The 16,637-nt window shown below is 39.3% G+C and overlaps 1 protein-coding gene across 1 annotated transcript in view; it reads left to right on the top strand.

Annotated features, from left to right (window-relative positions):
- The window catches only part of clcn6 (Cl-/H+ antiporter 6), a 37,033-nt gene that overhangs the window by 18,268 nt on the left and 2,128 nt on the right, over positions 1-16,637 (top strand). Inside the window, exons 12-22 of the mRNA XM_084721999.1 lie at positions 1,000-1,166; positions 1,316-1,427; positions 2,300-2,429; positions 4,123-4,276; positions 5,712-5,868; positions 5,972-6,078; positions 8,002-8,188; positions 10,472-10,632; positions 15,077-15,233; positions 15,385-15,492; positions 15,602-15,727. Of these exons, the coding sequence (XP_084578125.1) occupies positions 1,000-1,166; positions 1,316-1,427; positions 2,300-2,429; positions 4,123-4,276; positions 5,712-5,868; positions 5,972-6,078; positions 8,002-8,188; positions 10,472-10,632; positions 15,077-15,233; positions 15,385-15,492; positions 15,602-15,727 (1,566 nt within the window). The remainder of the gene's footprint in view (positions 1-999; positions 1,167-1,315; positions 1,428-2,299; positions 2,430-4,122; positions 4,277-5,711; positions 5,869-5,971; positions 6,079-8,001; positions 8,189-10,471; positions 10,633-15,076; positions 15,234-15,384; positions 15,493-15,601; positions 15,728-16,637) is intronic.

A 16,637-nucleotide genomic window follows, 5' to 3' on the forward strand; every position in this document is an offset into this window, starting at 1 on the left:
TTAAAATTCAGTCATTGTCTACTCCCTCTCATGCTGATTGAAGGTCAGGTTTAGTTTTTCAGTCCACAAAACACTGTTGGAGTTCCACAGGAAAACAGTGTTGTAGAATCTCCCAAACAAAAAAAGTCAGTGGTTACTAGTTTTCAAACGTAAAAAAACAACAACAACAAAACATAAATAAATAAAATAAATTGCCTTCATGCTGCTCATCTGGTGTAATCCAAGTGTCCTACAGCCCCAACATGCCAAGTTTACTTGAAGGACGTCATTTACACAATGTTTTTAGCCTGAATCTTCATTGTAGATCCTTAGATTGGAGCCATGCTCACATGTGAGTGGAGGCATTTTATGCAGTTTTTTTTTTTTTGGTTGTTTTATACGTTTGAAAACTGGTCGCCATTCACTTCCATTGTTTGGGACATTCTGCAATGATATCCTCCTGTGGAACTCCAGCATTTTAAGTGGACTAAAAAGCTAAACCTAACCTTCAGTTGGCATGAGGATGCCATAATGACTGAATTTTAACTATCCCTAAGTTTGAAAAGTTTTAAAACACCCCGACCCAGAGAGAAAGTCCTTGACTCTGATGCTCGCATTAGCATCCACTCCAGCTCTCATGACCACATCATTGTTGTCCTAAAGAGCCATCGCTGTGTAACGCTGCACTCACCGCCATCTAGGACCAAGCACTGGACGTGGGGTGCCAGACTGCATAGCTGTCCTCTCCCTGTGGAACTGTGTCCCCAAACTCTGTCCCTCTGTCACTGCTCAGATCTGTCTATGTTCAAACAATCTCTTCAGGCATTTTAGAACTGCTTTGAGTGTTTGGTTTCATATCCATATATCTTTAGTGTGCTTTTAGTTCTCTTGTGTCTTTTATTTAACAAGTTTTGCAAAGTGTCTTTTATTATCTTGAAAGGTGCTTTTTAAATCAAATGTATAATTATTATATTACACATCAGCACAGTAAAGTATCACTTTAACTCTGTTGCTTATCAGTGTCCAGATGGAGACAGCAACTGCCACTTGTGGACAGCAGTGGATCTGGCCTTTTTTGTCCTGATGGGGGTGGTGGGTGGCCTGCTGGGGGCGCTTTTCAACTGTATGAACAAGGGCCTGGCCAAGTATCGCATCAAACACATCCACCCCAAGGCCAAGTTTATCAGGTGATTGCTACTTTCACACAAGAGTCCATCTTCATAAAGATCATAAAACCTGTCAATCAACTGTCAGCGTTGGTCTTTAATCTCAATTGTGGTTTTTGCCTCTCAGGCATGTTGTAAAAGAAGTTAATCTGATTGTTGCACTTTTCTAGAGTTCTAGAGAGTCTACTCGTTGCCATGGTGACTACAGTGGTGATATTTGCAGCTTCCATGCTGTTGGGCGAATGCCGTGAGCTGTCCTCCCCCACAACCCATAATACCACAGTAAGTGTCAACTCTGTCCTCCATTGATACAATACCTAGCACAGGTGCCACAAGTCAAGACATGACCTGGGGCTCCTTTTACTGAAAAAAGAGATGAAGACAAGTTTAAAGGCACGGAGGGCTCATTTCAGAGGGCTGATTGACCTGGAGCAGCAGCTTTTTGTAGCTAAGATCTATTATATGATTTAAAAGCAGTTAAGCTGTGCACACTGCAATTTGGTCTATTCATACTCCAACAAGAGGGGGGGGGGGGCTGGTTGGAAGTTAAAGAAAGATGTTTTCTGTACACTGTTGGAACTTGATATACTCACCATAATCTTACTTAAGCTTGTTGTCTATTCCTCTCCACATGTTGTCTTTGAAACCAGTGCTTTAGTGTTTTTTCTCCCTTATATCATATAAAAGAGAGTTTTTCAAACATGTGAAACAAGAAATCTGCCATATTGGATGTTTTGGATGTGATATTGTCGACAACATGTAGTGTGATTGGTCAGATGTGTTCATATCAGAAGTGAAAAGTCGACCTTGGTCTGAAAAATAAAAGCTGTGTTATCTCTTAGCAAATTTCTGCTGTTGATGTGACAAGTTGCATTAGAAACATACAGGTTCAAAACATAATATTAGCAAATTAATCGCACAAAAAAAAATGTGTGTGGTGTGCTGGCTCGATCAACAAAAGGCCTTTCAAGGTATACAGTGTTAAGTTTTAACTTGCAAGTTTCAAATATTTTTTCTTGCCTGCAGTAGGCAGTAATAATGGTTCTAAAAAGTTTCTTTATGTTGTCTTAGGTCCTTGAAGCACTGCACAGTCTCCCTGTGTTCAGCATCATGTTTTTATTATCTCGTATTAAGGTTTGAGGTTTTTTTTTCAGCTCTCTGGCAGTGACGACATCAATTCAACCATACGCCAGTTCTTCTGCACCAACAAGACCTACAATGACATGGCCACACTGTTCTTCAACCCACAGGAAGCTGCCATCCATCAGCTCTTCCACCAGGATGGTGAGATGAGCACGCACACACACCAATAACAGATTTGTGCTTGTTAAATTATTTCACTTTGAAATTTTCCCTTGAATCTCCTGGCACTTGCTTTAAACAAATTTTATTTTCATTGGTGAAGTTTTATGGGGCTGGGGGTGTCCAAGCACCAGTGGTGGAACTGTATCTGACTATATCTGCTGGGATTATTAGTGTTAGTATATACAAATGTGTTGTAGTTCTTATCTTGCAAATAGGGGTGCAACGGATCACAAAGTTCATGGTTCGGATTGTATAACTGTTTTGAGTCACGGATCAGATCATTTTTCAGATCAGCAAAAAAAGGAAAAGAGGAGGGATTAGGTATAAATAATTTTAAAAATGCACTTGGCTTTGATATCACTTGATCTGTAGTTATTACCATAGTAATATAATATGCGGAAACTGTGATCCATTGCACCCCTACTTGCAAACTGCACATGGCACATTGAAATGCTTTTTATTCACATGCTCTGTACATAAAGCTGCATCTAGTGGTATAACACAAGGACATTCCTGCCAGTAAAAATTTCACTCAGTTAAGTGAGTTGTTTGTAAGAGTGCATATTTTGTGAATTTGCAAAACCCACTTTTGTATCTGCTCTAAAACCACAAATTCTTAATATCATCTGTTTCTTAGCCAAACCAATTGATTCCTTACCTTGCAAGGCAGCTAGATTCATGAGTTCACAAGATCATGTGAGAATCCATCTTGCCAGGCTCCAAGTAATCTGTTTGTGTCCACACCAGAGGTGGTGCAAGCCAGTCACCATAGCTTGCCGGGGACTACTGGCAGCTACAGGCTGTATTTCTTCAATGAAGAAAGAAGAGCAAAGACAGACACTGAAGGCTTTTCTCTGAAAAAGATGTTTTCACTCTTCTCATGACCGGTTATGACAAGAGTTTGATCTGATTGGTTGACTTTAGACAGATGGTTTATCCAATCACCTGCCAAGTGTTTTTGAAGAACAAAGATCTGCTCCGAAGGCTTTTGTCGATGGAAAAGTTTTCGCTCTTCTTCCAGCCTGCTTCGGTTTGGTGGGTTGAATTGATGGGTTGAAGTAAGTAAAGCTTATATAGAAAATGTCTATACAGTAAAATGAGTGAAAAGATGAATCGAGACAGAGGAGTACTGAGGATGACTTCTTCAGTCTGAGGGAAGAAGCTGCTCTTCAGTCTGGTGATACAGCAGCAGATAATTTTGTATCTCCTGCCTGATGGCAGCAGGCTGAACAGCCTGTGACTGGGTGGCTGTTGTCTTTTATGTATCATCTGAGTTCTGCAGGCACCTCTCCACCTTCATGTCACTGATGCTTGGTAGATGGCTACCAGTGGTGTTCTCTGCAGTTTTAATCACCCGCTGCAGAGTCTTTCTGTCCTTCTGTCCCACGGACATCCTATGATGCCAGTTTGTGATGGTTGAAGTTGCAAGCTTTCTGTAGCAGAGAAGAACTTGGGACAGGAATCTTGATGTCTTAAGTTTCATTTGGAAATACAGCTGTTTCTGAGACATCTTTACCAGGGTGCAGATGTGAAATGTCCATGACAGCTTCTCTCAGCATGAGACAACTGAATTGTCTTAAAATGACAGATCCTTTCAGCTTCTTGCTTAGTTCCAGGTATATAATCAACTGGTTGGTCTGAATGAACACGTGCCTTCTGTTCTTCCCATCAGGTACCTTCAGCCCTGTGACTCTGTCAGTGTTCTTCCTGCTCTACTTTCTGTTGGCCTGTTGGACCTACGGTGTGTCTGTGCCCAGTGGTCTCTTTGTCCCTTCACTGCTCTGTGGGGCAGCTTTTGGACGTCTGGTTGCCAACATCCTCAAAGTGTAAGACCATTGTTCTCCTAATGTTCTAATGATCAAGGTTTGGCTGTCCCATTCCCAATTTCTCCAAAATATCACAGCGAGTCACAGTTACATTCTGTTGTCTGTTTCCAGGGAACAAAATGTTTTTGTATTTTTGTTATGTTTTTGGCCAAGTGGTGAATTGAATGTTTACATTTTTTATATTCAGATTTTTGTTTTTGGCTGGTGAGTAAAGCAAATCCACCAGCCCCTGCAGATTTTATCAGCACATAGCTGGTGCTGTGCCTGCATCAGTGAATGTCAGTGTCAGTGAATGTCACAGATTATAAACATAAACCTTCAGGAGTTCAGCACAATGGGCCTAATGCAAGAACCACTCATACAAACAGATTTGTTCTTAAATGGTGTGTACAAGTGGTTTAAGAGAACTTGTTACATTCACCAGTTTTCTTGTATTTTAAATTTCCGTTCAGATACAAACACAGTTTGCGAGGTGCAGACCTGTTGTAGAGTCATGTTCAGTCAGTCTGCTGGTGTCCAAACCAGTTTTTCATCACTGTATATTTTATTAGTTTGAAGACATTTTCATGCTGACCTTAACTTGACAAAAAATCCATTTATATCACTTTTTTCCCCAGTTATTGTTAATGATAAAATAAATCTTTATCATAAACTTTTTTCAGCTTTTGAAAGGGGGAGCATGCCAGAAGAAGTTTAGGAACCACTGAAATACCGTCTTCTCCAACAACTTCTCTTTTGAAATTTATTTAATTAATTTATTTAACTATTTTTGTTTGTCCGTTTAATGTTTATTAAAATTAAAATTAATGCTGAATGTTCTCTTGCTTTAGAGTTTATTTTCCAGCACATTTCTTCAGTGCTCTCAGCAGCTGTTAGCTGTTGTCAGATAAACCCACTCTGCACTACCTGCTCAGCAGCAGACAGACACAGTTGCTTGAACACAGTGGAGCACTTGGCAGCGAAAGAGCCAGACATCAGTTGGTAGAGACCAGAGCAGAGGGGTAGGGATGAGCTGGGGGGATATTTTATGTGACATAAAGCAGTAATTCAGTATTTTGAGAAATATACTAATAGAGCTGATGATAGATTTAGACAGAGCCAGGCTAGCTGTTTCCAGGATTTATAGTACAGAAGGAGGGTAGGTTGAACTACTACTTTAAGGAGAAAATTAAGGGAAATAATTGAAAAATTAGAGAAATGAGAACTCAAAGTGACTGAGCCATAATGGGTCATAGGACGGTGCAGGTCCACAATGCATATGGTGGAATGTGCTGACTGGACGAGTTTTGCTTCCTCTGCTTTGAGCTCCGCTCAGCTGACAGTAATGACTGTTAGCACACGCCTGCTAACTGTAGGAACCTGTTAGCTCAAGTCTTAATGCACTTCACCACACACATTCATCATCACACACTGACTGGAGTGTCTGTCCTGTTAGGAAACTGGGAATGGACATCTACTCTGGCACCTTCGCTCTCATCGGAGCTGCCGCCTTCCTTGGAGGAGTGGTCAGAATGACCATCAGTCTGACTGTCATCCTCATTGAATCCACCAATGAAATCACATACGGCCTGCCCATCATGATCACTTTAATGGTACACAGATACTATCGACTACTGTGCTATTGTTTAAATCCGCATGATTTAAAACTTTTATATGAAATGAGGAATAAATGTTGTGTTTTGTGTTGACTGTCAGATTGCCAAGTGGACTGGAGATTTCTTTAACAAAGGCATCTATGACATCCACATCAAGCTCAGAGGAGTGCCTCTGCTGGAGTGGGAGACTGAGGTGGAGATGGACAAGTAAGAACAAACACCAATACTAAAGGCCCAAACGCTCTGAAAGCATCTGACGTGCATTTTATGATGTACATCTATTGTTTTAAATGGCTGAATGTGCGCCATAAACAATATGAGATGCATCAGACTGTACAGTTGTGTGGTTTATCAGTGTAGTATGAACGTCACTACAGAATGGAGTCTCTGTTAACAGTGACAGTCACACACACCTGCATTATTCTCCTCAATTAAACATCTGTGTTTGCAATGCACTGCAATATTAATTAAGCCATTTACTTGCCTCGTTTGGTCCAGTTAAAACAGACCATGGTCCTTTTGCCTTTTAGTCTGGTTTGTTTGGACTGGTGTGAAAGCTGTCTGGTGCTGACCAAAGATCCAGACTGAGTCTGCCTGAAAAGGTGGGTGTCGGTGCGGTTCCAAATGGAATCTGGTGCAATTAGTTTGTGATGTTAAAGCAAAAGAACCAGCCTCAAAATTTTATGATATCACAGGTGATTTTAGCACGATTTCAAGAGCTAAATTGCTAATAAAGCCATCCACTGAATCCATCCATCCACACCTGTTAAGGAGGTGATCGGATAAGTGATAAGACATGCACATATTTATGAAATTCATTTAGTAACAGGTAAGTACTTCAGCACAGGTATTTTCCCTGATTAACAGGCCAAAAGCTGTTCAAACTTTTATCCTACTCTGTCAGATTAAAAAGTGTGACACGCCACAGCACAGCTCTACAGTCAGATGCAGCGCTGCAGCACACTGTCTGTGTGTGGACATCATGCACATATGACCCACAGCAGTTCAGCGAGATGCACACAGGTGCACAGTGGGCTGCTGGCTTCAAGAAGCTTCCTTTTCATCCTGTTTCTATCTGTCAGTAATTATTCACTACACTGATGATGATAACAGTTTGGTAGTTTGGTGACTTGCCGCATGCAGCAGAGGGTGTGTTATTGAATTACTATCTTGGTGCCAAAAATGACTGCAGCCCACTCGCTGTCCACCTGCTCAGAGTCGACAGTCAACAATGCAGTAACTTCATTTGATAATGGTCCACTCAATAAACCTCTCTAAAGTCACACCAGCTGCTTTATTCATGTGCTGCTCGTCTTTTTGAATCTACATTGTTCAACCAGCTGATCCCACAGAACAAATATAGGTTTATTTTCATGGTGGTTTAATACTAGAGAGACAGAATCAAGATGAGTTATTCTGACAGCAACTGTCATCCATGGCAGCTAGCAGTCCACACTTCAGTCTTTTTGTCTTTACAGCCACCTAAAGGCAGCGGGTATCTGTTCCATCTGAATCTGTTACTATCAAACCACAGTGACATGCAGCACATCAGCTGCTTAAATTTTGTGCAGCTGGCAACAGACTGTTTGAGTGACTGATGCACTGAAAACAGTTCAATGAAACCTTCTTTTCTTCAATCATTAATAACTCTCTGAAGACCATCTGGTCCTGCCTGTCATGCCTGTGTCTCTCTTTTCAAATCAGCAGCTGACTTTCTTCTACATTTTTCAGTTTGTGCCTGTAAACAAGGGGATTGTTTTCCATATTTACTTATTTGTGGATCATAAACAGGATGGATATGGTATAACTGTACACTGAGGTATTAGTTTCATTGCCAGTCTGTCCTGTTCTTTTTCTTTTTGAGAAATAGGCCGATCTAGTTTTATTTAGCACCATTATGATGTGCACTAAACATGACCACTGGATCTTCCTGCTGTATAGAAACATGAATTCAAATTGCTGCTGTTATCATATCTGCTCACTCTTGGAGTTGTTCATAACTTCTCCAAACTTCTCCAAGTTTGAAGTTGGATATCAGCTCTCATCAGCTTCAGGTCAAATGTCTGAGTGAACCTCAACATCAGTGCCTTCATGTGTATTTCTGAGTATTCTTTCCTTCATCTCTCCAAGGCTGACAGCCAGTGATATCATGGAGCCCAACCTGACCTACGTCTACCCCCACACCCGGGTCCAGTCTCTAGTCAGCATCCTGCGCACCACCGTCTACCACGCCTTCCCTGTGGTCACTGAAAATCGGCAGAACGAACGGGACTTCATGAAGGGAAACATCCTGGTTAGCAATAACATCCGCTTCAAGGTATGTCCTGTTCCATTTCACATATTTAGCCTCTCATCCAGAGGGAGCTACAGGAATGACCTTGTGGACTGAAACATCTCTTCTGACATTTTTCTAAACAAGCTTCCCTCTGTGCACTGAGTTGGCAGTAACAGGGACAATACAAAATAAAATACTACTACTACCACCACTGATGATAATAATAATAATAATAATAATAATGATAGTAATGATAATAGTAACAGTAGTAGTAAGTAATAATAGTACAGCCCAAACCTGACATGAGCCCATGACATATGCGACAAATACGGCCGGACCAAACCCAAACCCATCGGGTCCATTGGGTCTCATGCTCTACTCTATTTGGCAAGATCCACTTTCTACTTGCTACTAATTAATCTCACTAATGAGATAATTACTACCAATTCTAATTGACAAGGGGAGCCTCTTTGTAAATATAAAACAGTGCATGCTGAAAATATCAAGGTAAACAATATTGCCACAGCCTCAGTGTATGAATCTGGTCATTTGAACCTAATTAATAACCTGTTTAAAAATCTTCTATAAGGCTGTAGGTCTTAATTGCAGTAGGTACTGTAAAAGGACATTACATGTAGAAGTGTATTCAGCAGTGTAACCAGTAGATGGAGCTGGAGTCAGCAGCTCTTCTCTTCTACGAAGACAATAACCTGTAATACAGATGAAGAAGATATATGCTTTAATAATTGTTTGCCTATAAAAAGTCAAAAAAATGGTGAAAAATGTTGATCAGTGTTTCCCAAAGCCCAAGATGACATCCTCAAATGTTTTGTTTGTCCACGACCCAAAGATATTCAGTTTACTGTCAGAGAGGAGTAAAGAAATCAGAAAATATTCACATTTTATTCAGACTTTTTTCTTAAAAATTAGTCAAACTGATTAAATGATTATCAAAATAGTTTGCACTTCATTTAATAATAATAAAAAGGTGACTACTCAGTTAACAGTTGCAGCTCTAATCAGCACAGTAACTCATCTATGCCGACAGTGGTGCTTTATCGCTTTCTGAGGCACATTAAAATATTGATAATGCTTCAATTTCCAGGTCCCATAATTTCATAGTAAATATGTGGTAATTACCAAGCAATATATTTGAAATTTCTCAGAAAGTACCCTCAAATTACCTCCAAATTACCCACAGATTTCATGGTTAATTATGTGAGAATAAGAAGGGCCATTTTCATGCAGTTGGTGGTAATTACAAAGCAACATATTTGGAAATTACCCCCAAATCTCTTGGTGAGTATGTTATAATTATTACTAAGTACTGTAGTCATGTTGTTGGTGGTAATTACCAAGTAACATTTTTGACATTTACCCACAAATTTCAAGGTCAGTATGTAATAATTCCCATGTTGTTTTTATGCATACTTTCCATGAGATTTGGAGGTAATCTGTGGGTTATTTCTAAGAAATTTTACATTTTAAAATTTAAATGTTACTTGGTAATTGCCACCTATTTACCATGAAATGATGAGACCTGGAAATTGAAGTGTTAACAAAATACTATGAGAGAAATGTAAGGGGTTCCAGCCAAATACAAAAACTTTTATTTCCATTGATTCATTTTATCAGAAGTTGTAGTCAAATTTAAATTTTACTATATTTTCAGGAAATTCAGTTGATAAAACTGGATTCAAAAATAATCCAGTGAAGTATCCAGTAAATCCAATATTATACACAAGTAGTGTACCAGTGTCCACACTGGTCTAGTGCATACAGAGATATTATTTGATTAATTGAGAAAATAATCAACTGATTAATCAGCTATTAAAATGATTGTTAGTTGCAGTACTAGTGCTGATTAGAGCTGGTAGATCAGTGCTCAATAAATTTAAGGTATCGGTTGAAATAATCTAGTATAGAAACTTCTTCAGTCAAACGATACTTTTATTTGTATGTATGCCACAAAAATGTTGATGGGGTCTGATAAAAATAAATGCATAAATGTGGAAGAATTATTTCAGGAAAAATGTGAAGATAACCAACATGATGAAGCACCTGCATGAAGAAAACCTCAGTGTGGACAGATGCACTCTATAAATAAAGTATTGAATTGAGCATTCTGTTGTTAACAGTATCACTTTAAGGGTACTGGTGTTTTTGAAACAATACCAGACCCTAGTGCTGATGTTGATTTAAGAAGTTGTTGATTGTGTCAGAGGTCTGGTTTGTGGGTGTTGGGAAGGATCTGGGTCTTGACATCAAGAAAAAGTCTGCAAACTGACTGATGTGTAAATACGTCCCCTTCACTGTGGCATGTAGAAATCCAGTGTGATGTCCCGTGCGGGGGAGCAGCGGCGGCGCTGCCAGTCCATGAAGTCGTACCCATCGAGCGAGCTGAGGAACGTCTGTGACGAACAGAACACTGTGGTAGAACCGGCAGAGGAGGGAGAGGACCTGCTGCAGCAGATGTTAGAGAGGAGGTAGGACAGACACAGAATTGTGTTGTATCAGCTCTCAGATGTACGTTGCTTTGGATAAAAACGTCTCCTGAATGAAATTGTAAATTGTAAATCAGTATACAGTCAGTGTTCACATTTATAAACATTTATAGAAGTTACTCATGACATCAGAGAACATCAGAGTTACCTGAAATACTGAGCAAGAACCACTCATACCAGCAGATTTGCTCTTAAGTGGTGTGTACAGGTGATTTAGGAGAACTTATTGCATTCACCAGTTTGCTCATATTTTGAATTTTTTTGGACACAAACAATTTACGAGGTCCAGACCTGTCGTAGAGTCATGTGCAGTCAGTTTTTTTCACTAGTGACTGTATATTGACTGCAATTTTGTTGACGTTCTACTGACTACATTTCAGATAACAATTGCAAATTTACATAGAAAGCCTCTCATCATTCATTCAGTGATGTATTACGACTTGCTGTCAGGTGTATTGGCCATATATCTGCACATGCAGGTTTATGAAGACTCCAGGTGAACATCCTCACTTATTCTGTCTTCTATCTCTGTGATGGAAACTTGTGTTTATCTCCTCATCCTATTGCAGTAAGGGATCAGCTTGCTGTGGTGAGGCAATTTTTTTTTCTTTGAAGTCATTTTCATATCAAGACGTTGCCTCTTTAATTTCATTGACAGTCCAGCCCTCAGGTAGCACAGCAGTAACAGCATTCACTCTTCCCATTTCTTTGCTTTAGCAGGTCCTTTAATTCCACTGCTGATGCCATTAAAATGACTTTCTTTTATGGATCTCTGAAATCAATCAAACTCCAAACTTGTAAAGTTCCCCTTACTCTCTGATGCTATTTTCATGAATGAACACTTCCTGACATATGGAGCAGGAAGCACAGCCTTATATGATTATTATTGGGACGTTAATTATGCTACTTTACAAGTCCCATCAACGTGCATTCAGAAACACACAGGTGGATCTTTTTTACGCACTTATCTGAAGTTACGAGTGTTTGTTGAATCTGACATGTTCATATGAGCACTATGGATGAAAAAAAGAAAGTCACATTCACATTGCTAATAGTCAGTTGTGTATCCTTTTTGCTGGATAACAGCCTGCAGTCATTTGTTGTAGTTTTCAACAAGTCTCAGACACGTCTCCAGGGGAATCCCAGTCCATTCTTGTCTGGTCAGTCTCTCAAGCTCCTCCAGGTTTGATGGTCTTCTGGCATGGACCTTGGTCTTCAGTTCACCCCACAGATTTTCAATGGGATTCAAGTCAGGTCTTTGAACAGACCAGTCAGTAATGTTCACTTTGGTCTTCTGGAGGTAGTTCTTCACCAGGAGCGACGTATGTTTTGGGTTGTTGTCGTGTTGGAAGACAAAGCAACGACCCAGACCCATTTTGGGTTTTCTTTCAGAATCTTCACATATCCTTCTTTCTTCATGATTCCTTCCACCTTGATGAGATTCCCAGTTCCAGACGCACTGAAGCATCTCCACAGCATAATACTCCCACCACTGTGTTTGACTGTGGGGACGGTGTTCTTTGGGTTATACACCTCTCCCTTCTTTCTCCAAACATGAGCAACATCTCTATGGTCGAAAAGCTGTAGTCTCATCTCATCTGACCAAAGGACACACTTCAAGTATGCAGAATCTTTCTCCAGGTTGTCCTTAGTATACTCCAGTCTGGCTTGAAGGTGTCTCTTCTGCAGAAGTGAAGTTTTTCTTGGTCTGCAACCTCGCAGTCCATTCCTGTGCAGGGCTCTAGTGATTGTTTTCTTTGAGACTACAATTCCTGACTTGACTTGACCCCTCCTGATGATACTTCTCACTCCAGTTCTTGACACTTGGAAACACTGTAATAGCTTTGTATATCCTCCTCCTGCTTTGTGAGCATCAACAATTCTTTTTCTCAAGTCTAAACTGATTTCTTTTGTTTTTATACTGTGTGTAAAATGGAAGATAATTCTCAGTTTTAACTTGATTTTACAAGCTTTGAGCATTTCAAAGTTAAAGCACATAATCGCACAACAGTGGTTTAATTGTAACTTAACATAGCTTTGACATTTCTGCAGTCTGAAAAAGGCTGAAGCTGTAGCTTATAACACCTACCCTTTTAACAACAGATCGCATTAACAAGGTAACAACAACCCAAAAAAACAACAATCAAAATAAGGACAGAACAATACCAAACAGAAAGCTACTTCCATCCTGTAAGTTTCCTATCTGATCATTCATTTTCCTTTTTGTTCAGTGTGGTAGTTTTAAACTTTTGTTCAAACCTACTCAGTGTCACAGTTGTTTTCAGTTTCTCACCAAGACAAGAATTTAAGTCTTTATTTATTTGGTGCATACATATACTTAGTAACCAAAATAATCACTTTACACCAACAGCAGTACAACCTGATCATAACAGTGTCCCAGCAATACTATAAGTAAAAAAAAAACTGACTCTAGCTAACATTACTACATATGATACTATTCCAGTTTTCAAAGTCTGGGGGGGAGGATGTACTTTTCCAAAATCTAAGGATCACTCAGTCAGCCATGATAACTTCAACATTCATCACTGAAAAGTCATATTTTGATACTTTGTCATATTTGGATTCTTGACCATAAAGAGATAGTTCACCCAAAAATGAAAATTCAGTCATTATCTACTCACCCTGATGCTGATTGAAGGTCAGGTTTATTTTGTAAGTCCAGGAAAACAGTGTTGCAGAATCTCCCAAACAGTTGGCTCCTTTTGTTCCCTACATATGCTTACATGTTGTATCCCACAAGAGAGATGACCATTATTTATTATTTATTATACACACAAATGGTCTTCCCACAGTGTTAACCAACTCACATGCACATATGTTTGTGGAGGTTACAACCATCACTTTAGTAGCAGACTCACAAACTCAGTTGTATGAATATTTATAAAAAATGATTTTAAATCTGTCATCAAATGGGTGGAAAACAATAAATTGGTATTCAATTTAAATAAAAGAAAAAATATGATTATATGTGCTACATGAAAGAGGAGGAAATTGAAGCCATGGCACTTATATTATTGGGAGTCAAAATACAATTCTAAAAGAGTGATGAAAATGGCAGGAATGATTGGACAGATTGTGTTTTTATCTAAAGACATTCTTGAGATAATATCTCAGTCTGATCTACAGTCACATTAGTTAATGCTGTGCAGTGTGGGATGATGCAGCTCAGAGAGATATGAGGAGGCTGCAGATCACATTAAATAAGGCAGCTAGAGTGGTCTTAAGGTGTGGGTTTGAAAAACCAGTGAGTGAACTTCATACTACAGTGGGATGGCCCACAGTAGCACAGCATGTGAGACAATATTTTACTGCACAAATGTCAAAGACTCAGAAGTTTAAAAAGACAGTATTAAGAACACATATTGTTAGTGTGTGAAAATCATCAAGTCAACATAAGAATAAGATCAAAAATCATTATGTAATATCAAAATAAAAACTGAAATAGGAAGGCGGACTTTCATTCTCATTCTCTTCTTTCATTCCCATTAAATTATGGAGTTCATTTCAATAACTCACTCAAGAGCAGTATGACAGTTGGATTGATGGTTGCAAGATGCAACATTTTTAAAAGTTATCATCATCACAGTAATGTATTGTCAGTGGGTTTGTAGAGTATTGGCATTTAAACTCCATTTATGGACTAAAAAACTAAATGTGACCTACTATCAGAATGAGGGTGAGTAGATGATGACTGAATTTTCATTTTTGGGTGAACTATCTCTTTAATGAATTGGCCCTTAGCGATACAGTCTCTGATTTGCAAGTACTTCTAAAAATTATATTTAAATTTCAGATCACTTTTTTGTTCAAGTTCAAGTTCAAAGAAAGATATTAACATTCCATCCAAGTACAGATCATCTTCTTGTATATCCCTTATCTAAACCATTGATCCCAACAGACAGACTTTATCCCAGTAAGTGCAGGCAGCTTGTGCCATACAGAGGCATATTATTGTCTTATTCCACACACCCTGTGTACTTTCTCTGGAATGTCTGATTCCTGGCCTCTTTCTGATCCATAGACTATCTTTGATAATTCTATGAAAATAAAATCCATCCATCCATCCATTTTCTGTAATCACTTATTCCGGAAGGGTCGCGGGGTTGCTGGAGTCTATCCCAGCTGACATTGGGCGAGAGGCGGGGTTCACCCTGGACAAGTCGCCAGTTCATCGCAGGGCTCAAAATAAAATAAATCCTATAAAAGGAACATTATTTAGCTTTTTGTCCAGAAGAGATCTTTTACATTTCAGTGTTGTCCACCAGAGAGCAGCACAGACCTGCAAAAAGTCAAAAGTGCAAAGGTTTTATAGATTAATATAATAATTCTATCATAGAAGCTGATACTATATCAGACCACTTCTTTCACAGTTCAGGACTGACACAGCTGTCCTGTCCACATGCAGGTATGCTCCCTACCCCAACCTGTACCCAGATCAGTCTCCCAGTGAGGAGTGGACCATGGAGGAGCGCTTCAGACCGCTCACATTCCACGGCCTCATCCTGCGCTCCCAGCTGGTCAACCTGCTCATCAGAGGGGTGTGCTACGCTGAAAACCAGTCGGTCAGTCTTTTTCCACACACACACACACACACACACACACACACACACACACACACACACACACACACACACACACACACACACGTAAGAGTCATTTATGTGTTATGTTTATCTTGTAAATTCGCCTGAATGTCTCCACATCATCCACCAGAGTGCCTCTCAGCCCAGGCTGTCCTATGCAGAGATGACTGAAGATTACCCCCGTTACCCTGACATCCACGACTTGGACCTCGCCCTTCTCAATCCCCGCATGATAGTGGTACGATCCGTTTCAACACTGAGTGAGAGCAGAACTCTTCCCAGTAGAATACAAACAGTACTTAAAAAGATCAGAGTTGATAAAAAAGGTGATGTTCCCTCTGTTCCAGGATGTCACCCCCTACATGAACCCGTGTCCCTATACAGTCTCACCCAACACCCGCATCTCCCAGGTGTTCAACCTGTTCAGGACAATGGGCCTGCGACACCTACCAGTGGTCAACGCTGTTGGAGAAGTAAGCAATAACAATAATAATAATAACTTTATTTATATCCTCTGTGCATCCTGGGCTCATTTTTGGGCCATTTGAGTTTTCATTGCATGAGTGTAGAGGCTGTGCTCATGCAAACTCTATAATGCACTGTGTACTCAATCTCCAAATTGACTTCCATTAAAACCACCATACCAACATTTAGAAAAATATACCATATTTAAACTCTGACCCTGCACAAAAAATAAAAATGCATTAAAATCGGTTCTTGCTAATCATTGACATGTCCCATATTGCTATAATCCCCCTAAAAAATCCACATGGCAGGTAGTATATTGTTTTTACTTCAGTTATTGTGTTTTTTTTCATTAACAAAAAAAAAAAGAAAAAAAAAGTTGTATCATGTAAACAGGCTGGCATTTAAAGGGTTAAAATCCTGAAAATGAAGATGATTATGTTTTTATGATCAACACTGGGCCAAAAAACGTAGGATACCGAGGAAGCAACATAACAACATAGAGCTTAACAGTGAGGTCAAACAAAAGCAAGAAAAGTTCTAAAATTAAGATCAACAGTACAAAGCAAAAGACACAAAAACATAGCAGGAAAAGACAGAACCATAAAAGAAGAAGAACAACAATAAAAACAACATAATATAAATAAATAGATATAAAAAAGAGTTAAAAAATAAGGATAAAAAGATGTTATCACATATAACCAACTTAAAAAGAAGACATCAAATGATGCTGTCTTGTCAATACAAATAAATAGAAATAAAAAATAACATGAATAGAAAGATTAAAAAAACTATGTCACATGAAGACCTGTCTAAAAAGAATCAATTTAAAAGATGTGACTGATTCTGCAGCCTCATCTTCTCAGGCAGATCGTTTTTTAGATTTAAACTTTAAACTCTGGACCAACCACAGGGGCC

This window comes from Lutjanus erythropterus, chromosome 6 (assembly GCF_056507025.1).
Source record: "Lutjanus erythropterus isolate fLutEry1 chromosome 6, fLutEry1.hap2, whole genome shotgun sequence".
NCBI classification, from domain to species: Eukaryota; Metazoa; Chordata; class Actinopteri; order Lutjaniformes; family Lutjanidae; genus Lutjanus; species Lutjanus erythropterus.